Source organism: Falco naumanni, chromosome 3 (assembly GCF_017639655.2).
Source record: "Falco naumanni isolate bFalNau1 chromosome 3, bFalNau1.pat, whole genome shotgun sequence".
In the NCBI taxonomy this organism is placed as follows: Eukaryota; Metazoa; Chordata; class Aves; order Falconiformes; family Falconidae; genus Falco; species Falco naumanni.
Genome location: NC_054056.1, coordinates 111,193,301 through 111,218,878, shown reverse-complemented (window position 1 = coordinate 111,218,878; position 25,578 = coordinate 111,193,301). Strand labels below are relative to the sequence as shown.

General features: G+C 40.9%; 1 protein-coding gene and 1 long non-coding RNA gene across 3 annotated transcripts in view; one reads left to right on the top strand and one right to left on the bottom strand.

The window, feature by feature from the left end:
• Positions 1–546: 546 nt before the first annotated feature.
• Positions 547–25,578, bottom strand: part of BASP1 (brain abundant membrane attached signal protein 1) — a 51,940-nt gene continuing 26,908 nt past the window's right edge. For both annotated transcript variants that reach the window (XM_040587421.1, XM_040587419.1), the window contains exon 2: positions 547–2,166. In XM_040587421.1, the coding sequence (XP_040443355.1) occupies positions 1,426–2,157 (732 nt within the window). In that variant the 5' untranslated portion in view covers positions 2,158–2,166 and the 3' untranslated portion in view covers positions 547–1,425. The remainder of the gene's footprint in view (positions 2,167–25,578) is intronic.
• On the top strand, positions 2,100–16,433 carry LOC121085117. The gene is made up of 3 exons (XR_005826953.1): positions 2,100–2,168; positions 15,418–15,425; positions 16,419–16,433. It is a non-coding gene; the product is annotated as an uncharacterized LOC121085117 (long non-coding RNA).

The window sequence follows — 25,578 nt, the reverse complement described above, 5'->3', positions numbered from 1 at the left end:
CTCAGCTACACAAGGTTACCCATATTTGAAATACACAGAATTAGCCTTTTGTTGCAGCTGCATTTCATCTCCTTCACAATGGCAATGGGGAAAAGAACAAAGTGTATCAGCACTAGGAATTTTAACAGGAATAGGATTAAATTTAATTGCCTCATTTTAAAAGATCACTTTATCAAATCCACTGCCTTACTCCCAGTTAAAACCCAGTCAGCATGCCTCTGGCTTTTTAAAATAGCAAGAGAGCATTTTTTTTTTCACATGTTTAAGACAGGCAAAAGTCATTTCTACTTTGCCTGGGATAAGACATACATGAGATGTACTGTTCATTCACTTCTTCCAGCCTCACCTGTGAATGCCTGTGCCTGTTGAAGTAGGAGTTTAGAGCAGTATAATTCCAGGATCACAAGGTTGATGGTTCTTTCTTTGCCTCTACTTCACTATAAATAGGAAACACGCCCCGATGTAACACTTCCTCAAGTGTAAGAATCTCCTTTGCCTAGTTCCCAAGGGGTAAAAGTGAAGATTTAATCAGTCTTTACGCTTTTATATTTTTTAAATTATTTAACTTTTATTACTGTTGCACCATTTATACAATTACATATAATTTCAATGCATCCATTGTACATTTTGTTTTTTCATTTGTTTTCCAATGAGTGTGTGTTGGTGTCTGTGACACAGAATGGAAGAGAAACTGGAACTGCAATGAACGCAGACTTTTTCATTTCCACTGACCAATAAACAGAACTACAGGTGCACCCAACCACGGACATGCATTAACTCGTCATGAGAAATCTAGGTAGGCTAAGTAGGATGAGAATGCTTTTTACTCCCAAAAAATATTTGGAGAGGAAGAATTGGAGGATTGGCATTGAGAAATATGTGGACAGCTAAGTGGGTTTTGTCTGAAAGTTGGCATTCATCCACTGCATAAAAAAAATATCAAAATAAGAAAGGCTGTAAATAAAAAAACCACAGAAAATACTGCTTTCATAAAGATCTGATTGCCTTGGCACAAACCTAGTGGGCAGAATCAAACGCATCACTCCCAAACCCCATTACAGAACAAAAAGAAGATTTTGATACATTGGTGGAGTGCATTTACAGCAGTTCAGATACAAAAGATGTGCTGTACTTTCAGACATCCATTTATTTTACTTTTTTTTTTTTTTTAAATCCAGGACTTGTGTCAAGTTGGCAGAAAGTATATTAGATATTTCCCCACAAAAATACTATTTGGATTCTCCCCCCTCCCTCCCTCCCAACTTGATGGGACATCCTTTTCATTTTTTCTTTTTTATTTTTTTCTCCTTTTCTTTCTGGGCAATACATATTTGTTATTTCAGATCTGAAACGAGTTAGTATAGCTGAAAAAATAAAAAAAAGACACAGGTTGTTTTAAGTGGTTGTTTCAACAGGCTGTCCAATTTAATCTTGCACTGCTATGGTTTGATCCGAGTTAGTCGCTGGAACTTCAGAAGGTTTCACTTCCTCTGGTGGGGCTGCAGGGTCCGAGGCCTTAGCAGTGGAACTAGGTGCTGCTGTTGCCGCGGGCTCCTTGGAAGAAGGCGCAGCCTCGCTGCTGCTAGGTTTTGAGTCTGAAGCTGGGGCCACTTCACTTTTAGTTTCTTGGGCTGCAGGCGTTGCGGGAGCCTCAGTCTTTTTGGCTTCCCCTTCCTCTTTGCTCTTGTCATCTGCTTTACTGGGAGCTGTGGCTTCTGAAGGCTGGGAAGCTTTCGCATCGTTGCTAGGCTCAGAAGTTTTGGGGGCTTCGCTACTGGCAGCAGGAGCTGAGGCTGCAGTCGGCTCCTCTTGCTTGGGTGCCTGTTCATTGTTCTTCTGTGGCTCTACTTTCCCATCAACAACAGACTCTGACTTCTCTGGTTCTGCTTTCTGGGTTTCTTCCTGGGTCACTGTTTTCTCCTTCTCTCCTTCTTTTTCTTCCGTCTTATTGGCAGCGACCTGAGTATCCTTTTCACCCTTCTCCTCCTTGTTGTTCTCCTTCACTTCTGTGGTCTCTGTGGTTTGCTGGGCATCCTCAGCCTCCTTTGGAGTCTCCTCTTCCTCAGTTGCTGCTCCTTCAGCCTTCTTGTCTTTGTCTTTAGCTTTTTCATCATTGACACTGTACCCCTTCTTCTTCTTGCTCAATTTGCCTCCCATGTTGGAGCTCTGTAACAGAAAAAAGAAGGAGGCGGTTACCCAATGCCCAGCATTTACCACTGAGAGAATCAAAATCGCATCAGCTGAGGCGCAAGAGAAAAATTAATGCTGGCTCCTGAAAAGGAGACTACATCAGGTTTGGTCAGACACTACCAGCTGAACACAGTGATGCTGCTGAGTACCACTGCTGCTGAGCTTACGTTCTGGTCAGCCCTGCAGCACTTCAGCCAGCAAACCCCCTTCTGCCACATTTCCCTACAAACAGTCCTTCTCCAAACCCCTCTAACCCTCCTTACTTTGCAGGGAGGGGAGGGAGAAACAAGGTGATGGAGGACTAACCTCCTGTGTCCTGAGAGAGGGATGTAAAGGGTGGAAGTAGAAAAAAGCTGTATTTATATTCAGATTGGGCACAAACGGAATCCACCCCTGCTTAACACGAAGTCCACTATCACTCTAGCAAAGTCTATGAACAAGCTTTTCATTAAGGTTTGGAAAAACCAAAGCAAGCCTAGACACAGTGAGAAGGCTGATGCAGAAGACCACATCTACTGATCCTGCTGTCACCACCTGTTACCCACATGGCCAGCTCCCACTGTAGGTACAGCCCCTGCGCAGGGCTGATGGTACCCCGAGGCCAGGGGCATGTGCCTCCCTCACCCGGAGGGGTGCGGGTACCAAACTCCAGCAATCCCAGAAGCAGGAGCAGCTCCAGAGTGGGGACATCCCCACACACAAAGCCCCACTCAGCCCCTTCCCACCCCGCAGCTCCCACAGGGATCACCCGCCAGGAGCCCCTCATTCCTGCACAGAGCAGCGCCTCACCGTCCCCCACAGCGGGATGGGAAACACAGCAAGCCTATGACCATTCCTTAAGGCAACAGAAGCACTTCTAACAACAAGCTTACATGTGGCACGAGGCATAACGCAATAAAAAATAGGTGGGGGGAAGAGGGGTGCATGCTTTGTAGCCTCTGCTCACAATATTCAAGCATTACAAGCGATCAAGTACACATTTTGTGTGGGAGTCTTAACTAAGAATATACAAAATATTTCACAGTACTGCAAAGCAAACTTTGTCTATTAAAACAGTAGGAGACACTTACAGATACATTGGATCATTAATGAACCTCTATGACTGGCTAAAAAATTACACTTCTGGTAATACAACAAACATATCATTCATAATCAGTTAAAGGTTAAGGAAAAAAACAACTTCCTAGTTTTGTACTATTTGAAAATACAAGAAGGTGATTGTTTTTCACAGTACTATCAAACAAATGTTTAATTTAAGACCTTCTTCAGGAGAGATGAATCATTCCAATTTTCTGTTTTGCAAAGTTAGATAGACTTACAGGCCCTCTATTTTTCACACACTTGCCAAAGCTGTGAATAAAAACCAGTAAAAATTCATAGGAGTGCTCACTGAGGGCTGAATATTAAATAATTTTAAGTACCACTAAGAACTAGCTGCCTCTCAGCAGAATTTCTGGTAACACAGACAGAAGGCGCAGGCCCAGCCCAAGAGCAGGCTTTCCACAAGTTCGGCAAAAATGAGATATTACGGTCAGCAGAGACCTTTCCGATCTCAGCTTTCAGAGAGAATAACAATTTGCAAATACTGTTGAAGGGTTAGCACACAGCACTGCAAAATGGTAGTGTTACTGAAACACTACTTTGCTGTCTGAATTTTTATGGGGAACAGCAATAAAAGGATTAACTTCCACAGAGCCGCAGCTGAGCAATCTAATCTCTACCTTTATGGCAGAGACACCAGCTTTTTAGGTATTTAGGGCAGGCTGTGGACATTAGTTTGTTATCTGACAAATTTACAGGCTTTTTGATACTCCATAAATATTGTGCCAGCTTATTGTTTATGTACAGTTAACACCAAACACTTTGAAAGGGCTTTTGCAAGTCAGCAGGATCAGATTTATAGTGAAATAATGTGTGTATCCCAATTTGCAATCCCTAATTAAGCCTGCATTTGTTTCCCAGCAAAGCCCAGGTGCCGACAGCCTAGTTTCATTTGCTATGTCTTCTGTATTTTTCCAGATTTTTCTATTTCACGGATAGTGGTAGCTCACCACAGTTTATATTTTCTTCCACAAAAAGCTTTTAACCTCAGATTCAGCTGGCCACAGAATGAGTATGCCAAAGGACCTTTAATTAGCAGAGAAGCATGCATATGAAAAATGTGCTCCCAAACTATGAAAAGAAACATGCACTGTCTTTGCTCAGAGGTATACTGTGAAATTGCTGTGTCTTAATTCGCATCACAGCCAGCTGGCTCAAGATACTGGAGCAGAAGATGGGGAAGAGGTTCAGAGACTATCATCACGCTCTATTAGTAAATATTTACTATTACAAATGGACTGCCACCTTCCAGCATAGTTTCATCTACTTTAGAACAGAATAGAATTGCTCTCTGTGAGACCAAATCTCACATCTCCTTATCTGAAAGCCACCTAGATCATCATCATAACAGCTATGCCAGGCTATCACGCGAAAGCACAGCAATCATCAGGGTCATCGCCAAGCACTGCAGGTAGCAACCTTAGGATGTTCCTTTCCCCCCACCTCTGAATTACAAACACTCCTCGCCTCCCCACCCTCCTGATAACATATCTGGGCTCCCCTGTCACATTCTCCAGGAACAGCCCCTACGTGCTCCACTGCCTCAGACAGATGCTGATCTAGTAGTCCCTGTCTCAACTGTGCAGCAGACACAAAGCAGACCTTTAAGAGTATTTTGAAATTACAGCCAGCTATACCTGGAAGAAAAGCAGCATGTGGATCAAGTCACTTAAACACCTCTGTGACTATGCTGGATATTCTTGCAGAGATAACCCTGCCTGGTGCCACAGGAAAGTGAATCGCAGTGAAATGTCTCAGGAGTGAAACAGACAGCAAAGCGCGTGAAGGCACTGAGGTATCTATTCATACGGTGCTAAATCCACTCTGTATTACTACCCACATAGTAACACTTGCAAGAGTACAGACCTTCTTGCTCCCCGCCACCAAAGGGCTAAAGCCTAACAAAAAGGAGACACCCTGTCCGTCTCAGTGAGACTGATGGCCCTGGCTCTGTTGCTCAGCCTCTCCCACCTTCCCTGCCTCTCTCTAACCCCCATAACCACTGCATCTACCTCCTGCGAATGACAGACCCAGGGAAAAAAAAAATTGCCTACAACTGTTTACCACACAGGCTAAAACCCAGTATGGCTTCAGTTATTTGCACTACTACTGACAGCAGTAGTTTTGAACCAGCTCTAGCAGCTACCAGCTGACTGCAAAGCACTTTGTAGCAAGCATATCCAAAACAGAGATCCTTCAAAATTACGGTGCTGAGCATCATTTCTGCAAAATGGCACAGCACATGATGGCTGTGCCTCTTCACCACTGGACAGAAAAGGGTCTAGAGGCAGACAGTCTAGAAGCAGATTTTATACAAGAAGTTGCAAAATATCAGTTATTTTCACAGAACTTTGATGAACCAGCCAGTGCATCAGAAATGCAAGGTTAAATGTAACGCTCCGAAGTTATGATAGACTTCATCTACTTCTCAGCATGCTCAGTGTCCTTTGACAATTGCTCTTGTCATGGAAGAAGAAACAGACTCAGAGACCACTGTGGAGAATACTACAACAGGAGCAATGATTTCTGCAGTTTCTAAGAGCTGGTGTTCCTTGTGCTCATCCTAAAGTTTCCATTCTCCTGCAGAAAGCACAAAGAGAACTGGAGAGCTTGAACAGGTATCTTTTTTTATTGTATAAAAGAAATAATCTGACAATATTTGTACTGCAAAATATCACATCTACAGGTCAGCTAGAGCACATTAAGCATTTTGAAAACTGAATATTCATGATAATCAGAATCTATTGGGGTAACTGTCAAAAAAAGATTTAATGTCCATAAGACCATAATACAGCAGGAAAAAGAACTCACAGAACATTTCAGATTTTACACCTGAAGACTGAGTTGACTTGATGGCGATGAGTACCTGCAACACGGGCAGCATATACTTTTGTACAGTTTGGGAAAAGAAGTATTATTGCAAAGATTTATATTTCAAATTGTGCTTCTATATTGAAAAAGACCCTAGAATTAGACTCTTACTATTTCTCTCTTTTGTCAGTAAAGATTTGTCTGCCCAATTAGATTTCTTATGTGCTTATAAATTTCTAGGTGTTTCATTTAGCATACGCTTTCACACCCCATGAAAGGGTCTGACTGTTACAAGAATGGACTTGCTATCACCCTCATTCTCAGCACAGAGAACAGCGCATCAGGAAAGGACAAAACCACAGGTATCACCTGGATATTACAACAGCCTGACTGCCAAAGCTAAACTTCCAAAGCTCCTGTTCAACTTCATGCAAAGTGTGGGGGGAGCCTGCTCCGCCTCCAGAAAAACGAGTTCAGGAAGACAATAGGCATCTTCTGAAATTCCACTGCCTTCAGTGCAAGGTAGGCACGTGTGGTGGCTCAGGCCAGAGTAGCCTTTGCACAAGCCTGTTCCCATGCATGAGTTATCTCACATCGCCTGCAGACAAGTGCTGTAAAATGCACATCTCTCCCAGGGCAGGGTTTCAACACTCCCAATCAAAGGAAATACCAATCCCAGAAACCACCCCACTCTCCAGCTGCTCAAAATAAATAAAAAGATCTTGAAGAAGCCATTACATCTCTGAACGTCATTGATTCACCCTGCACGTCCTTTTAAAAACAAAAAACAAGAACAAAACCAAGTTAATAAGGGACATATATAGGAACTTAAGGAAACAAGGAATTTTCAGCCATGATTTTCAAAAGATTTTCTGAAACTTTTATGAAAGAAAAAAAAAAAAAAAAGAACTTAATACTTCTCAAAATATGCAATTTCACACTTCCTATTATGCACACACACACACTCAGAGACCTCCTATCTCACCAGCCCAGGTCAAACAGTTTACCATGTTAATGTTAGAAAGTGTCGGTAGCATACCCCTAGGTAGAATTAAGACTTGCTAGTCTTGTCTTGTAGCAACAAAATCATGTTTTTCTGTTCTTTCTCAATTATCCTTGCACATCTTCCTTTTCTTCTGATGTTACTTGTAATTAACAGAACAGAAATGGCTAGGTCTCACTCATGTTCAAGCCTCTTCACACTTCAGTAGTAGTGACCTCCTCTCTCCCCTCCCCTCCCCTCCCCTCCCCTCCCCTCCCCTCCCCTCCCCTCCCCTCCCCTCCCCTCCTCTCCTCTCCTCTCCTCTCCTCTCCTCTCCTCTCCTCTCCCCTGCCCTCCCTTCCTTTCCCTTTCCCTTTCCCTTTCCCTTTCCCTTTCCCTTTCCCCTTCCCTTTCCCTTTCCCTCTCCCTTTCCCTTTCCCCTTCCCCTTCCCCTTCCCTTTCCCTTTCCCTTTCCCCTTCCCTTTCCCTTTCCCTCTCCCTTTCCCTTTCCTTCTCCCTTTCCCCTTCCCTCTCCCTTTCCCTTTCCCCTACCCCTTCCCTCTCCCTCTCCCTCTCCCTCTCCCTCTCCCTTTCTTCTTTTCCCTTTCTCCTTCCCTCTTTCCTGCCCTACCCTATCCTCCTGTTCCATGTTCCCTATGTTTCAGAGCAGCGATGGGAACCAGCTCTCCCACAGCCGGGCGGGCTGCGGTGCTGGGGGGCGAGAGGCAGCAGGAGGCACACACCTGACACATCTCTCTTCGGCAGAGATGGCAGGGGGTGGCACACAGCTGTGCCTTGAGGGGTCGAGCACCTCCTGCAATGCCACGTGTGGGCTCTGAGCAGCACACCACCTTCACACGGTAGTTACATCCAGGAGTAACAAAATTGCTAGTTCATTAGATGCACACAACAACACACGATCTGTGGTCTCCCCATGCCCTTGGTTGTTCAAGCCGAGTCCTCAACACTGAACAATTTAGCCTGTTTATTGCTATGAGACACACGATGATAAACTGGGAACATCTCAGCTTGGCATTTGTGCTGTTTTCTTCATGGAATACAAGTAGTTTTTTCCCTTTCCCTCAGCATGTGGACAGCCCTGTAACTACTGTTCATCCTCTTCTTCCCCAAAGCCTCATGAATCTCAGGATTTAATGAAGGAGTGTAGAGTGAAAGAACAGTGAATGCTTCAAACACAGAAATTGGGCTCACTTGATTTTCTAACCCTGGTCTTTAAAAGAAGCCAATTCCAGTTTTGGTACTGTCTCATTTTCTTTTAATATGCAGCCGATAAAGGAATTCTAAGAAATAATATTACCAGGTAAGCGTTAACTCTCAGACAAATTTCAGATCTATTTTCCTTTGGTAAGAAGTAGAATACTTTTGATGAAAATTTCTTTGAAAGAAAAAGAAAAAAGGAACTTAAATTTTTATATTACTTCAAAATTCCTAGGGACATGTACACCACACAAAAATGGGAATTATTCTGTTCTTTTTTTAATAGGGTAAAATGATATTTGGCATTTTTGTCATCATTTCATTACTATATCTAAATTATGATCATTGATGATAGACTTCAATTATGAGAGTTACAATAACCTAAGCACACTGCAGGCTGATATAAAATTCTACCTGGCTATTTAAGAGCTTGTACATGAGTAAGTACTCGAGAAGCAAAACTACTAATAATACAGGAAGTTATCAGAAAAGTTAATAATCACATGACAATTATTTTGAGAGGAAATTAAAAAATTGTACCTGAGCTATTACTATGATTCATGTGAAATACTTGAGCTCTGAGGTAAGTATTAATTAATTTTCCAAGAACAGCACAGGAATGAAGACCAGCAGTTTCATTACAGGCAAAGGTTTTGCCAAAATTATCCATTCAATTACCATTAACCTGAAACCACAGGTACTTCACATGTGTAATTCATCTTTGTACCCTGTGTGGCAAAAAGCTAGCTAGCCAGGCAGAATCCTTGAATAAATGTAATCCATTTTTTTTATCAAAGAGTGATGAAGATTTTGCAGGTTGCATTGAAAGCAACTGTGAAAGACTTTGGACTTGCAGCCGCCTGACTTGGAGAACTGTACAGCTAAAGAACCGTGAGACACGTAGTGACTGAAGGTCCACTACCCAGTCTGACTGTGGTCAGACACCAGCACTACTGTAGTGAGAGCTTTAGGAGAGTCTGCAGAAACAAATACATCAAGATACTGCCTCATGCAGTCTCTGCGTGTGTGTCACCTTATATTAAAGACACTTCAGTGAAGCACTGACCTGTGTGCTGCTGCAGAGCTGCTCTGTAGGAGCATGCTCCCAACTGTATTACACCTCATTTCTTTAAGCCAATACGCCTTAGCTTCTCCAGCTACAAAGCCATCTCGCAGAAAACACGAGCAGAACACGGACCAGTTCTTGCCTTCCCGAGTCAATGAACAGCATGGCAGAAATGCTCTGCTCTGTGCAGCTCCCCACTCAGCCTGGGTAAGGCTGCGCTTTGTAGGCAGATACATCTTTTATTAGATGAGCTCATATGGATAGAAATAACATCACCCCTGTTCTCCTTAGATGATTTTCTATAGCTGATCCATTTTCGTGTTAGCTTTATTTGATACTTCCTTATTGCTGGTTGCAAATCAGAATCACACTGTTTTGCCACAATTATTTTTTTTTCCCAGTGATCCAACACAACGCTACATTGCCCAGCTGCATAGATACAACTGCCAGTGCCTCCAGTTTCATCCAAGGCAGCTCCTGCAAGGCTGTTTTGCACTGTTTGTAGCAGAAACACAAGCCATATTAAAAACTGAACAACACAGAAGAAGCATAACATAGATTATTCTTACAGTGCAGTGTATGTGTTTCTCAGCTTTGCGTTCAGTTCATCCAGCGCTCTGATTGCTTAAATGAAAAATGTTGCCATCAATTTCTGTTTGCCTCATCTGCCCCGTTCGGTCTCCCTGGTTGAGACCCAGTTCATGTTCAAAGCATTCCTCCTATATTCAGACTAACTGCATATGTTCTTTTTGTTGAATAATAAAAGCAGCTTGCAGACTTGCTCATGCAGGTACACACATGCAGCCAAAAGTCAGCCTGCCCCAAACTGAGATCTTAATCACACTATTGTTAGGCACATGGTTGGAAGGGGAAACTCTGCTGTAAACACCTGCTTTGCAGAGACTGAGATTAATTTTAGAAGAATGCCTCTTGCAGAAACAGTTTGAAGGCTACAAAATAACCTGAAAGTCTCAGCCAAAAGTACAAGCATGTACCTCCTCCTTTATTCTTTCTTAAGTTGCCACATCACTTTGGGGTTTGTGCATGACTCCCAGGGAAGCAGTTTAATAAATATTTTACACTAGCCAAAAGCTTTCTAATCTGTATCCTAGAATTAACTTCCTAAATAGGGAATTATGTAAATTTCAGAGGTGGTTACTACCCACATCTTTCAGACTGTTCAGGTCCCAGGAACATGCACAGCCAAGGGAGAGTCGAGATTCCACACATATTATTCCAATCGCGGCCAGCCACTTTTTGCCTCCCTCAAATTCTTAAGACACCACGACCATCTCTAATTACAAAAACATGAAAGGTGATAAAAGCCTAGATAATGGGACAATTTCCTTCTAATTCGCATTTTTCTTGACTTTCGTCCCTCCAGCGCTATCTCTGTCATGGATCTCAATACCACGAACATGCTTGGCTTGCCAGACCCCTGAGCTGTTTTATGTGCCTCCAAAAAAGACACTCCAAAAATGTAACAGTCAGATGCTAGAAAGCGATGAAAAACATTAGCCTCCTCCATGGTGCAGTCCTAGTGAAGAGCAGATGTGGGAAGACCTCATTCCTGTACACTGGAAAGCGAATTTTTTCAAGCTTAACACCTGCAGCTTGCATTTTGCTAGCCTCCTCCTGAACAAAAACCGTAACAGTATAAGGCACGTGAAAATATTTCAAATTCTTTTTTTCTATTCGGAAAAAAAAATTACGTACAATCCTCATTTACATTTTTTCTTCAGGAGCAAAGGTTCTCGGTTACTGTTTGCATAAATAGAAAATTCACCTGCCATTTCCTTAACAATGACATGGAGAGCCACATTCACTTTTTGAAACAGGTCTTAGGGTATTTAACTAGGGAACTGTCACTGGGGACAATTATTTATGGAGATCTACGTTTACATTATATCTGTTCGACATTCCACACTTTAAAAAAAAAAAAAGGTATTACTTTAACACCCATTTAACAGGTCAAACGAGTTTTAACCAAAGTTGAGACTGTCCTTTGAATATAAATTAGAGTATGCCGTAAGAAATGGATACATTAACTTTGAGATCTTGGAACTACCAGTTTTACTTTGAAAATGGGTTCTCCAAGTGACTGCTAAATCCTTCAACATTTTCTTCCCCATCTCTAGGCTGCTTATGGTGCTGCTCACTGGAAAAAGCACTGGGCATATATTCCAGCTGTAAGAAATGTCCTGTAGCTAGGAACAGGTTAACAGACAGCTCAGACCTATGATAGATCATGGCAATCCTTAAGACTATATATTTTCTTTCTTCTGTTTGCATGACGTCCTCACTACAGGCAATGAAACCACATTTCTAATTATGAACCAAATCCAATTCTAAATGTTGGGTTTCTTTTTTAAATGCAAGCCACATGCACTGTAACACACCATTTCTGACTGCAACACATGACTCCACAATTATACCACAGAAAGGAAGAAAACAGGGAAGCCTTCCACATAACGCAGCACTTTCCAGTGCAGTGTGTGTTGTGGTGTTCATGAGAACATTGCAGGAGCTTCCTTCCAAAATATATAGTATCTAGTTTGCTCAGCAAAACAAAAGCTAAGCAATTTAAGTATTTGTTGTTGATTCCTTTATTCCTTTACCTATCCAAGTAACGGACCTAATTAACACATTGTCTATCTGCATTTATCAGTTTCAGCTCTATATGAAGGTGCAGCAATAGCTTTTCCCTGTTTTTTCTCAAAACAAAATGACTGCACATCCCCTTGATGCTCCCGGAGGTACCGCAACTTCAGGTTTGGACATTAGAAAAGGTTGATTGATTTTAAAAGAATAACCACAGTCCTCTTCTCACAAATGTCCATCACAGAACATGCAGCTGCTTCAGTTACTGGCGATGTGCCCACCTTCCCAGCAACCTCAGCCCTGAACACTGCAACAGCATTCCTCAGAAATGAAGGTATATGCAAGAGTCACAGGATTAAACCAATTTCATCCTCCAGTTAATGCACAACTGCTAATGACAGTCAAATTAGTAATTTGAATACTATTCTGAAAATACCTACAAGTTTAACATTGCATTAGAAAGTTGAGTACGCTTGCATCTTCAGGACAGTATTACACATCATGCCTCTGGTGGAATTTAAGTTCCTGCAAGCAACCAACACAAAACCTACTTACCACCTCAGCAGCACGTACAGGGTATTTTAGGCTGATTTCCTGAAGAGCTGTTGCATTTCTCCTTGAAATAACAACTTTTGACTTTTAGTCTTGTGTAGGAAGTTTCACTTCAAATGAAAAATTCTGTACTGAAGTCAACGTATACAAGCCCAGTCATGTTTTGGATAACGTCAAAACTACCTGTAATTAAACCTGCAAGACTTTGGGCTGAATTACAAGTATTTTTCATTTTGTTAAGAAAAGAACTCCTTCATGACCACAGTATCAGTGTCAGCACCTTATCAGCTCTCAGCTTCTCACAGCTCTGTCGCAATAATGTCTTGCAGTAAAGACACGCTCGGAAGAAATGACAGAAATGCAAGCCTGAAAGATCAACATCCTGATAAAGGTTTTACATTCATGTTCCCTGACGCTCATTTGTGCCATATACATTTTCCACCAGGCCGTAGCTTGGTCTATTACATCAAATTTGTCACTTTGGTCATTCCTGGTTCTCACACTAGCACAATACGTGGGGTTTTAAAACAGCATACATTTAACACAAAAGAAAATCTCATGTTCCAGACTTTCTTTTTTGATCTTATTTAGAATGCATGTTTATACTGGATTTTGACTTTTTTTTTCCTTCCTCCCTCCATTTTTTAAACAAAGCATTACATTCAAACTGCTAGGCCTACCAGCCTACCAGTCTCACTTTAGTCACTGCAGGAGGATTATCAAACGAGAACACAACAATCACTGGCAAGCAAAGAGCATTAAGCAGCTGATTTCCATTTGTATCTTTGTGGAGATACCTATCTCCATCTTTTTAACCACTACTCGCTTACACTCCTTTAATGCCTGTTCAAGATACCAAGACATCTTAGGCACTATTTCATTAAGACCGGCAGTATTCTCCAAAACTTGAGAAATGAGAGCTATATTTCTTGACCCAGAAGAACCATAGGTATGCATCAATGACTGCTGTCACATGGAGCCTACTGCACTCCTTCGGTGATGTATTTCGGAAATCAGCTAACACAGGTTCAGAATGTGTCATAGATGGTTGACAGGGAAGAGGCAGAGTTTGCTTTCTGGTGTCAGTGGTGCAAGGTCACAGAGGGGGCTGCAGAATAAAACCAGTCTCTATTGCAGAGTTTTGTCTTGTGTGCCAACATGATAATGGTTTACTTTGAAAAAGCTTTCCACTTTGAAAATGTAAAGTGGTTCTAATAATCCCAAAGTAAGAGCTATGCCAGGCAATAAGCCATACCATGCCATGTGTTAAGCTGTTGGATGTGTCACCATGGATTCAGGACTCCCAGATCTAGAGGGATTGCCTAAGTTTCTTTCTGACATCTTCACTGACTGTACTTGCTCTTTTCTACTTTCTCTTTTCTTTTACTTGGTTTTGGTTCAGGTTATATTGGGTTGGCTGACCAGCTCTGCCAGAGGGAAGGTTACGTAAAACTGGAGGCCAAGTCCATTTGGCAAGACATAAAGTGAGCAACTAGTGCCATCCACGAAATGCACTAAAAGATTTATATTCAAACTAGGAAAGGCAGAAATCTGATTTAATAATTACTCAGCCAGAACCATTCCAAGCCAGCAGCTACCCAAAAAGGAAAACAAACAATGCAGCAAGAATGAAATGAAAACTAGAAAACAAGAAAGGTGATCAGGTGCCTATCTCCATTCAATAAAATAACTTGTTTTTCTTTTCCGTTTAAGTATCAGTAGGAAATCTGTCCATCTTAGAGCTATCAAATTTAAACTCACTAAATAAAAGCAAAAGAAAAATAACTTTACAGGGATAGCTGTGGAGTTGGATGTAGTCTCTTTCCCTCCACCTCACCTAAGCACTGACTTCCATTTTGTGTCAATGAATGCAATTAATACCTAGTATGACCAAAATTAAATTTCTGCAGTTCAGAATGCATATCAATTGCCTTAGATTATATGACTTTCAATGTAGAGTAGCCCTATACTAAGGCTGTATGTATGCCCACGTGCAGTTCTGGTCAACTCAGACCGCTCAGAAAAGAGATTACTTTCCAAGGCCCACATGCTGTATAGAAAGCTATTTATATAGAACTCTTACAGTCACTCCTTCAGTTTAAAGAGCTTTCAGCCCATTTATTCTAACCAAAGAAGGCAGGCAGACATCAATATAAAGTATAATTGATTAATCCTATTTCAGGATTAAAATGAGAGAAGTCTACCAAAGCAATGAAGACTTGAGAAATATGGGAAATGGGCTTTCATTTCTCAAGACAGAGCCAGAAATAAAAAGAAAAATATCACTAGCAAGGTTCTATTAGCTCTTTCAGCGCTAATGCCTGTCAGCAGTACCCCATATTTCAAACCAGCACTGGGGTCCCATTTTGCTGTCCCCCATATTAGCACATAGAATTAAAGAATCATTCAGGTTGGAAAAGACCTTTAAGATCATCCAGTCACACGTGGAATCTATCCATGCCACAGTACATTCACATTTTAGAAGAGGAGGGCATAAATGCATTTTAATGCTGTTAACAGAACACGGCTACCAAGACTCCTGACAATACCTGGCTTTTCCAGAGGGTTTGTTTTGTAATCAGTTCTCCTGGCCAGTGAGGTAGCAATGGTCAGACCCAGCAGCACGTCCGTCCGGGGGTTTTCCCCCTGCCTGCACTAGCAGGTTAGCCGGCGGGGCAGGGCGCCTGCATTCCCCCACGGCATCTCACCAGGGGATGAGAAGCAAGTACGTGCCTCAACCCCCCTGCCTCGGCTCTGGCTCCCGGGGGCTGGCAGTTCATTCGCCTGGGGGGTGGGGAGAGGGAGCTGCACGTCATGAACTTTAAGATGTTGGCTGTCACGAGCCAAGAGACATTCAGCCCTGCAGAAATCATGTACACAGTTCTGCTCACTGCAGTTTTCTGGGTAATCCCCCCCACATGCACAGGTTGACCACCAAACTCACAAGTGCCAAGCAAGGGGCCAGGTCTAAACATGCCAGTGTAAAGCCTCATACCCATACGTAGAAACACCACTTTCAAAGGTCTCAGGCTGTTTCAGAAAATGCTAAGGGAGGCAGTACCAAGAAATAAGTCTCAAGAAACACATAACTACTTTAAGAGTATTCGCAACCCCAGATCTTCATTTAAGTCTCTCACCTACCACAGTCTCTTACTTTCCTGTACTACTACTATTTTTAATCACAGGTAACTGGGTAAGCAATACCACAGTTAAGTTTATTCTCTGGTTTACACATAAAACAGAATAAAAAACTTTTTTCCATAATTGGCCGGTTTCACTGCCCCCTTTCATCTCAGCAATTCTTCACTATAAAAGGGCAAGTGTTCTATTTAAGCATTTATTACCTTTTTGCAAAGGAATGATTAAAAAAAGGTTTCTTATCAAAGTCTATTATGTGTGAATATATGGGGCTAAAAAGACTGGTCCTTTCATGCTGTTGCCAGTGACTGCAAACTTCCGTCATGTCACACACTTCTCCTGACAGAATCGAACACAAGCCACTTCATTCAAACACAGAAGGAATTATTCCCTTTATTCAGGACAACCTAGATAAATAATGCAAAACTACCATCACACTTACATTTTGTCATACCCTGCCATTCACACTTAGCTCCATGTGTGAAGCCTGTCCCAGCTCTGCATCTTCCTGCAAATCTAAAGAACCAACCTCATATCCCTAAAATCACAACGTGCCCATTTGGAGCAGGAGTCACCTTTCCAAGGGGAAATTGCCATCTCAGAGCAGTGAGACAATATCCCTCGGTTTAAGCTTTTGGGAGCTGTCAATAGTACAAAGCATATCGTGGTAAAAATGACAGATGAGATATTCCCTTCCCAAGCCCGAAGGCAGACACATACTGCTGCAATAACACTGTTAACAAAGTGCGAAATGATGAGACTCTCTCTCTCCCTGTTTCCAGGGGTCCACAGCGGTCTGGGGTCTGAGGAGACAAGGGCCCCAAACCTGCTCAGTCTCTTCCAGTCGCTGTTGTGTGGAAGGCCACCTCACCTGCAGCCCAACTCCACCGTCTGCAAAACGGGACAGTATCATTCCGCATCCTCGCAAAAGCTCAGCCTGATGCCAACAGGTGCTATAAAGGAGATACTTCTCCTCGTTTCAAAAAGCAAACTTATTCGTATGACTTCTTACCCCAAATCTGTTACAGAAGGCTGTTTTTCTGCATATTGGCACTGTACTGAATTGTATCAGACATACTGGAATAGCGTAACGAGCAAGTCACTCATCTAGATTGTACGGTACTGTGCTAATATTGTAATATGGACCCATAAAGCATCTCTGAACATTTTCAGGTATTGCTGAAAGCTCCTTCTGGAACCAAGCTCCTTTGCTTTTATGCCTCTAGGCTGAGAACATCTGTACATGGACATTTTGATTTATAGTTCCAAATATGCACATTTCACTCAGTTTTGGTTCGCTTGAGAAGGATTTTTTCTCAAGCTAAGAAAGCTCAGGTGTATCCAGCTGGATAAAGATGAAGCTACTGCTTGGCAGCCATTTAGTGCTTTATTAAAGACAGATGTAAGAATACAAAGCGATTTTGCTTAAATAGAACTTTTAAATGCTTAAAAAACTACGATAAACCCCTTTTAACCTGCTTTCATTAGGTTTTCAGGTGTTGGACTGAAATGTCATCGTCAGTGCTATGTTTAATCTATCTTTATTAATTAGATGCACATCTTTGTTAAAACAGCATCCATTTTAGGAGTAATTATTCAAATGTGAACAGATCCAAGAGAAAGCTCTAAATGGGTTCACTACCTTTCCAAGACCTTTTTAAAGTTCACACAAGTTTGAAAATTCTGAGTTATATTTGTCACGTCCTGCAGAAGCTGCCTTTCCTACCTGTGGATCTGAGCTGCAGCAACTCCATTATCACCGTCACAGAAAGTAATGAAAATTAGAAGTGTCTTCCTTTAATGTGTGATTAAATATCAACTAGATGTAGCAGCACGGCACTACTGGAGATGATGCTCAACAGAGAAGGAACAAAAGGATCATCTGCAAGGAAGAGCAGGAATTAGGCATTTGAGGGGTGACAAGTTTCAGTAAATTCCCCTCTGTAGCAGCATTTTCACACTGTCTACTCAAACTAGTCTGTATTCTGGAGTTTCAGAAGCCTTGGTAAGTAAATTAAGACCAGCAGAGCAAACCTGGCTAGGTAAATAATATCAGGGGAATGAAGAACAGCTGTGTAGGTCTCAGTACTGGCACCGAGGGGCAAGTGGCTACAAAGTTGTAGACTGCACTGCGGGCTCGAAGTCACAGGCTAAATTTGTGAACTTCTAACTTTGTACCCATTTACTCTGATGTTATTTTTTTTTTAATATTTTGATGTAATTGGTTTTTTCATTATAAGTAGACAAAGGGCATACACACGTTGCTGCACAGACTTCTGCTTCCACGCAGGTTACATCGTGGCAATTATGTAAACATGAGGCTTTTGAAAAAATCTCGTGTCAGTATCTGTTGAGCAGGTTCACCACCTATTTTGTAGTCACTGGTTGGAAACTAAATTTATCTTAAAAGCAAAAAAAGTTTTTGGATTAATTTCAAAAATAAGCACAAGTCCCATGTCAAAAGTTCAAATAACTGTCAAAGAGGAAAAAAAAAAAATATTTTAAACTCATAGAAAACTGCTTTCATTATCATATCTGTCAGAGACCAGTCAGGAAAAATGTTATGTGTGCAAAATAATCTTAAAGTTCCTAGCCTGAGAAAGAAGTGAGGCTAAATTAACTAAATAATATGGGATCATAACCATATGACACTCAGTTTCAAATTAATTCAGTTTCTATGAACTCCTGTATTTTATCATAACTTTAGAGTACTTGGAATATTTTTTAAAGCATCAGCTCTAGTATTTATTACAAAAATAATCTAAGATTTCATTCCTAATCCTCATTTTAGCATGAAAAGTCCTGAAAGAGTCCTAAATCCAGAAGGCATTTTTTGTCTCATGGTTTCTTCCAACATCATTAATTTTAAATGCTTAAGGCTGGGAACACTGCGCACTTGCAAAGAGAGAAAGGTATCTGAAACATTCATTTAAAAAATGAATATCAATTTATTTCAGTCATTCATACCTGTTAGCCTGGTATTCAGTTAAATTAAAAAACCACAAGAGTCCTTTAAATTTTTTTTTAAATTTGTGGGAGTGTTTCTCCTTAGCATGTTTTATTCTGACAAGTTAACCTTACATATTCAGAAATCAAGACATCTAGCACCATGTGAAATAAATCTGATACAGGAGTGTACAACAAGGCCACAAGGAGGACAGAAGAATTGTGGATAGAAAAGAACAGTCTCTAGCAACTGGTACGTTATGAGCGCAGAGCCTGCCAAAATCAGTACAGACAGAGAAAGGAGGCACTCCCAACAATTCTTCGATTTCAAACCTACACGCAGAATCCAAAATTGCCCTAAAAAAATAATTACCTTTAAAATGAAAAAGTCAAGAACAATTTCATTGTCTACAAGCTAACTAAAGTGCATCACTGCAAGATGATCTATGCTATTAGCTCTCCATCGACTAAGCTTCTGGAGTGTTTTGACATGAATTCCTTTCCTCATTTGCACTTAACTGGTATTTTTGGTGCTCTGAGTGGTTTTCCAGCTGAAGCACTATAACAATAATTTGATTTTTTAAAAATGTTATTTATAGCATAGAATTAATCCACAAATGAAACCACGGGAATCTGAAATTGGCTGCCTGTTAAGCCATTTCAACTGTTATGCCTGGATGGTTTTGGCCATTTTTTTTTCCTATCTCATTCCTATTTTTAGTGACTGGCAAATAACTATTAGCTATCAGGCTAGATTAAAATAAAAGTGGCTCTGAAATTTGTTTGGTGTAATGTGGTGATATATCTGCTATACCAAGTAATTCATACACAAAAAAATGTGAAAATTCAGTATTGCTGAAGAGATTCCTTCATTAATTTTTAGTTCCAATTTCTATTTTCATGAGTTATATTTTCAAAATTAAGTGCTGTTGAGAGTTCTTCCTTATAAGCTTTCCCTCAAAGATAACTACAGATAACAGTGCAAAGCAACAACTCAGGCTTTACAAAATGCCATCATCATTAAGAATAATTTTGCAGTTTCACTCGAAGAACTACAAAGGAATGTTAAGGAATGCTAAATAAAAGTTAATCTGCAATGACCGCCTGTAATTTGGTACTTTCAAATGAGTATTAAAATACTACATTTTATATTTAGGAGAGTGAAATTTAGCCGGGATCTTTGATCACATCTCTAGCATTTGCCAGTACAATTCTCTTTCAATAAAAAATAAGAAGAAAGACAGAAAGGCTCCAACACTGTTTGCTAGCCCTATGAATGAAGTCAGGAGCTGGATCAAAGAATTCTGAACCAGAGGCCCTGAAGCCAGTTGGCTTTACTGAACCTCACATTCAACAATTTTTAATTTTTTTTTTCCAAAATCAAGTGGTTTATATGCAGCCCAAATGTATGAAATCTACAGTTACTCAAACATGATCCTCAGTTACCAGAAATACGCTCATACTAGCAAGCAGCAGCTGGAAAACATTAGTATCAACGGTAAACCTGGATGGATATCAATATCTGTGAGCTAATAGCCAGAGAAAAGAACTATTGCAGTTGCACATGGCCACCTGCCTGTACAGCCTGAAAGTTATTAACTCTCTTCTCAACGGAGTGTCCCCCTCCTCAGACTGCATTAATCACTTTAAAACATTGTTTAGAAGGTTACTGAAAGCATATTCTTTGCATTTGCAAGGTGCAATGCCATTTCCCAACTGTAAATTGCTGAGACTGACAGCCTCTCCAGACGAGCCCCTCAGCGCAATGCTGTGGAGCAGAACGTACCACCGGGCTTATGAAGATTTGGCACGTGTGATTAAGCATATGGAACAAAAGTCTTAATGCTCAGCTGCAAAAACACGGGACACATAATTAAATATTTGACTACAGCAGGAAGAAATTAAAAGCCCAACTATCCATTAGCACTTTACCTCTATCTTGGACTAATGTCTAAGAAAACATGAAGTCCTGTCCTCCCTCATGTGACATTATCAAGCAGTTGATGGTTCTGTTAACTAATGGACAGGAGAAGAGAGCAACAAGAAAGCAACTTTGTGCATGTATACATTCTTGTGTTAAAGAGAGATTAGACCATGACTACAATTAAATTTACCAGGAAACAAAGTACGGATCTTGTAAAAAGATAATGATATCTGAGAAAAGGGTATTCTTTCCCCTTATTTGGTACTGGAAAGGTACAGAGGAAAAAAAGGAAAAAGAAACAAGAATAAATGTCACTCTATGTTCCCATTCAGTTGTGGGGACTTCATTGGGCCTGTCAGCCTGTGCTTATTTCCAATCAATGATTATCCACAGAAAATGGGAATGCATCACAGAGCTGTTTATGTTCCATTTAACACCCCACCTGGAAAGTTCAGCAATCTTGCAGCTCTGAAAGGCCCTGTGCTCCACTGCTGATCTTGCTAAGATCTGTGAGATGACCAGCACTCAAGGAAGGGCGCGATGCAGATTTACAGGCACTGTGGTCAGAACAACCAGTCACAGCCTGAAACATTAATATCGAGGTGAAGACACTTCCACAGAATTATTGTATGAACACTTCCAAGCTGTACCTTTGCTCTTGAAGCATGATATGGCAGGAAGGTTTCTGTAGCGCTAGTAAGACTTGCTCTCCGATCAGATACTAGCATAAATTTGGTACAATAGGTTCATGGAGGTTATTATGCCTGTCCACCTAAATCCTCCCAAAATGTAAATTTTCACCTTGACTTTAATGCAAAAAGAAAAAAAAAAAAAAAAAGAAAAAAAGTAAAAAAAGTAAAAAAAGTAAAAAAACCCCAAGCAATCCTACCATCTTTTTCCCCTGAGATGCTACACGATTTTGCACCTCCGCTGTACATAACTATTCGGTACCACTGGATCACAGCATGTAGCAGACCTAGGAGCCTGAACGACCTGTACTTCCCAATACCGTTCCATGGAAAAGGGGCATAAAAATTGTTAAATAGTTCTTTCATTCTAGGCTATGTTTTAATTCTTTTCTACAGTGGTGGTTTAGATCTCAAAAATATTAAAGCATTAGGGAACCAATCTGGACATTACAAGCATAGTTGCCAAGAAAAGCTCATGTATAGAATCTGAGAGTTTAAGTGCCGAGGAAAGTTGAAACACAGACTTAAATAAGACCACTAGCCAGAACATGAGCTACTGAAGTGTGAGTAATTATCGTGATTCAGTAAATTAAGTTACTCACTGCCATTGTCCATACTGAACACAGTCTAACAGCAAATGTGTAACAAGCAATGCCAGGAAAATATTACTAAATTGGCTAAATTGGTCCTTATCCTTTTTCTTATTATTCAAATGTTGTGTAAGTATTTGACAAATGGTAGACATCTTTGCAGCCCCCAGAATTAGCAGTCATTTCAGAATGCCACTAATTATTTCTGAGGTCAATCTATGTCAATGTTAAAGAGTAAAACTGCTTTTATGTCCAACAGAGTTTGCAAGAGAAGGAGAAAGGATGAAAGGGCAACCTTTTCCCTTTCGAACATTTCTGAAGAAAGGATGTTTGTTATCTACTGCTTTGACAGGTACTGGCACATGGCAGATCACCTCCCTCGCACTGTCTTTTCTTTGTTTTTTCCCATGTTCCTCATCGAAGTATTGTCCAGTAAATTATCCTGGCATGCAGGGTAGTGTGGAACATCACACAGAGAAGGCGAGATGCCCTCTGTTCTAACCAAGACACTAAAGCAACTTATCTAGAGGGTCAGTATGGTCCATGTTGCTAGTTAGCTCTCCATTGCCATGACAGAGCACCTTGGCTCCAAGCTGTCCTATGACTCCTCAGCATGGGAAGTTGCCTGTTCTCCTTTTCCTGGCACCAGTTAGGGTCATCTTCCTGTTTCCTCTGAACTGGCATGAAGCAAAAGACCCCACAAAAAAAGCTGGAGTTACTAGATGAAAACATAAAGAGGAGGAGATTCACTTTTACACTGTGAGGGAGGGGAGGAGAGGGACAGGAGAGAACAGAAAAATAGGTAAAAGGAAATATAGGAAATCTGTCCTTCTCATGTTCAAAAGGAGCAAGAATACGCTGCCACAAGACCAGCCTTCACCTCCTTTCCATGCAAACAAAAAGTAAGTACTCCCCACCCATAGCTGTAAATCAGATAAAGTCCCATTACACTAGCTGTTGTACTCAGGTGTAAGACGTTGTCCTGGACTACATAAGAAAGGTACAGCATCAGCAAAACACCAAAACAAAAAAAGCAAAACATCAAACAATAAAAGCTCTCTCAGACCAGTAGTAGCAACTCCAGCACTGGAGCTCAGCATCTGTTTGGACACAAGCCTGGCTCGCTCAAAGTGCCTGGTGTCACCGAGGCAGCGGCACAATCTGAATGCACCAGACCAGGCCCAGCAAGACATCAAATGAAATTTAACAGCAAAGTGTACAGAAAAAAAGCAGTATACTTAAGTCATTCTTGGTAAACAGCCGTTCAGCATAGTTGGGTTGAGACGCATAGCTGACCTAGAAATCTGAGCAATCCACATTTGCCACAACATTCAGCAGGAAAGGGGCATAAAAATAGTTAAACAGGTTGAAAAAATCCTCACCTTGATTATAATCTAGAGCAGGTAAAAAAAGAGTTCAGTTAGCAACGTTTTTTTTAATTTAATTTAACAGATATCAGAAATTAGAGGCAATAATCTATGCCTCTGTAAGTACTTTTATAACTGTATATATTGCTGTAACTACATAAACTGCATTATATGCTGGAACTGATTTCTTGGCATGTTTTCTATGACAAAGAAGGATAATAAATTTGACATCCTTCTTCACCATCACCTTCTACTGTATGTAACATTTTGGTTCATGCACTAACTTTCAGAAATTACTCCCCCCACCACCCCCACCCCTTCACTTACAGTGCCCCTTCACTCCTATGAAACACAGCTGTCAAGGACTTCAGTAATAAAGAAATTCCAGAATTCACCCAGTCTCAGGCATTTTCCTGTCTGTGACGCTGCTTACAACACTAGAGCAGTACTATGTGAAACAAGGCTGCCTTAAGAGTATAGCTGCCACTATCTATTGACACAGGACACTTTTAAATGAGAATGTAGTAAGAGTCAGAGTTCAAGAATTGAGCACTCAGTCCAGCTGGATAACATACAAACATCTTACAACTCTGTCTCATTAAACAAGTTCAGGGAAAGGGCATGGCTAAAAATGAAGAACAAATGTCTTGATTTACAGATCTAAGCAGCATTTGCTGCAGTACACTAAACAGTCACAGAAGTCATTTTTAATGCAGCCTTTTTCAGTGAGAAGCACATAATGACACCACATCTACACTGCTAAGGAGGAACCCAGAAGGGACACGTAAGTCATTTGTACTATCTTGGACTGAAAGCCCTTATCGATAGAAGGTAATGACGGCAGTGTGGCTATGTACAAGATCTTGTTCCAGTTACTTAAATCAGGGTCCTCAGTCTTTGCCCTTCCTTTCTGATCACTGCTGGTCCAGCAGCCACCTGCAGACAGCCCAGGAGATGCTCTCAACAACGACCGAGTTGCCTAACGTACTTTATGTCACTGAATTTAAGGGACTCGAATTCGTGCCTATAAGCAACAAAGTAGAAAATCAGAGACTACACGTTTATACTTACACAGCAGGGAAGTGCTGATACAAATCAGAGTACTGATTTTACCAGTCTACCAGTAATAACTAACTGGTCCGTAGTGATCATACTGGTTGTTGAATAAAGACTTTTGTTTTGGGTGGTTTTTTTCTGCTGAAGTATGCACAGGCCTCCGCAAAAGAGCTCTGTGTCGGGGCAATTGCTTCTGAACTGCTACTCCACTCTTTCTGAAGGTGCCCAAGCAGCTTTCCATACCATGTTTTATTTCTCTGCTACTGCAAAACACCATGCGGCACGGAGCACACACCCCAGATCCCACTGGGATGGATGCGAAGCACTGTGAAATGCATCTGCTATGGTGGAATCAGGGGAAAATGCCTGGGGTTGATTCAAAAGTGAGGTGCATTGATTTGGGATGTTGGGAGAGGGGCAGCAGCTCATTTCTCTTCAGCACAGTGTTAGTTAACTTTCTGCAGCTAAGCAGACAATCAGAAAAAGACTTGCAGGATTATAAGGATCATGTATCCATGGTGATTTTAATAAGAAATCTTACTTGCAGTAGAATAGATGGAAGCAAGAAACAGAATCAGGCTTCACGGGTGATTTATTTTAGTTCATCTCCAAGGAAGCAGGATGTTACTGGTTTGATTTGAAACCAAAAATTGTAAGCCTGGATCAAGTTCTTGAGATTCAAACTCAGCTATGTTTTGCTCTCAGAAACCAGGACACTGTGACTGTCTTTATCTTGAATATATCAGTTCTATGGTATATTGCTTATAACGTATCAAGCCAGGTTTTGACAGGGTCATGCTGTGAGCACGAATACCATCAACAGAAGCATTTACTTCAACTTGCCTGTTTCTTTTCCTGTAGATTTCTGAAAGAGCAGTATTTATGGTACTTCTGTCAGTCCCCGTCCCCCGTTGTGTCCACCCCCCAAAGCCACCAATGTTTCATGTGCTCAGGTAAAGTAGCTTATTTTATATATATATATATATATATAAATTATATTCATATTTATAGATTTATATATACACACACACCTAATTTTGTCAATTCTTCAACCAGGAAAGGACAGGAAATTTGCAGCATATGTCAGCATGCTGTGTAGAAAGGAGCACTGGACTAAGTTACAACTTACATTTGTATCTATATTTAAATTACATTATTTTTAAGAATTTGTATATATATACATATATATATGTATAGATACATATATAGGTTCTACCAAGTATGAGCACCCCTTGTTTAGAAAGCTGCTTCTTGGATCAGCTGCTTAATGCCCCTTATTCCTTGCAGCTGATTGCTACATTTTCTGAAACACAGTAAGATTATTGTTACTGTGTATTTTAATAAGCC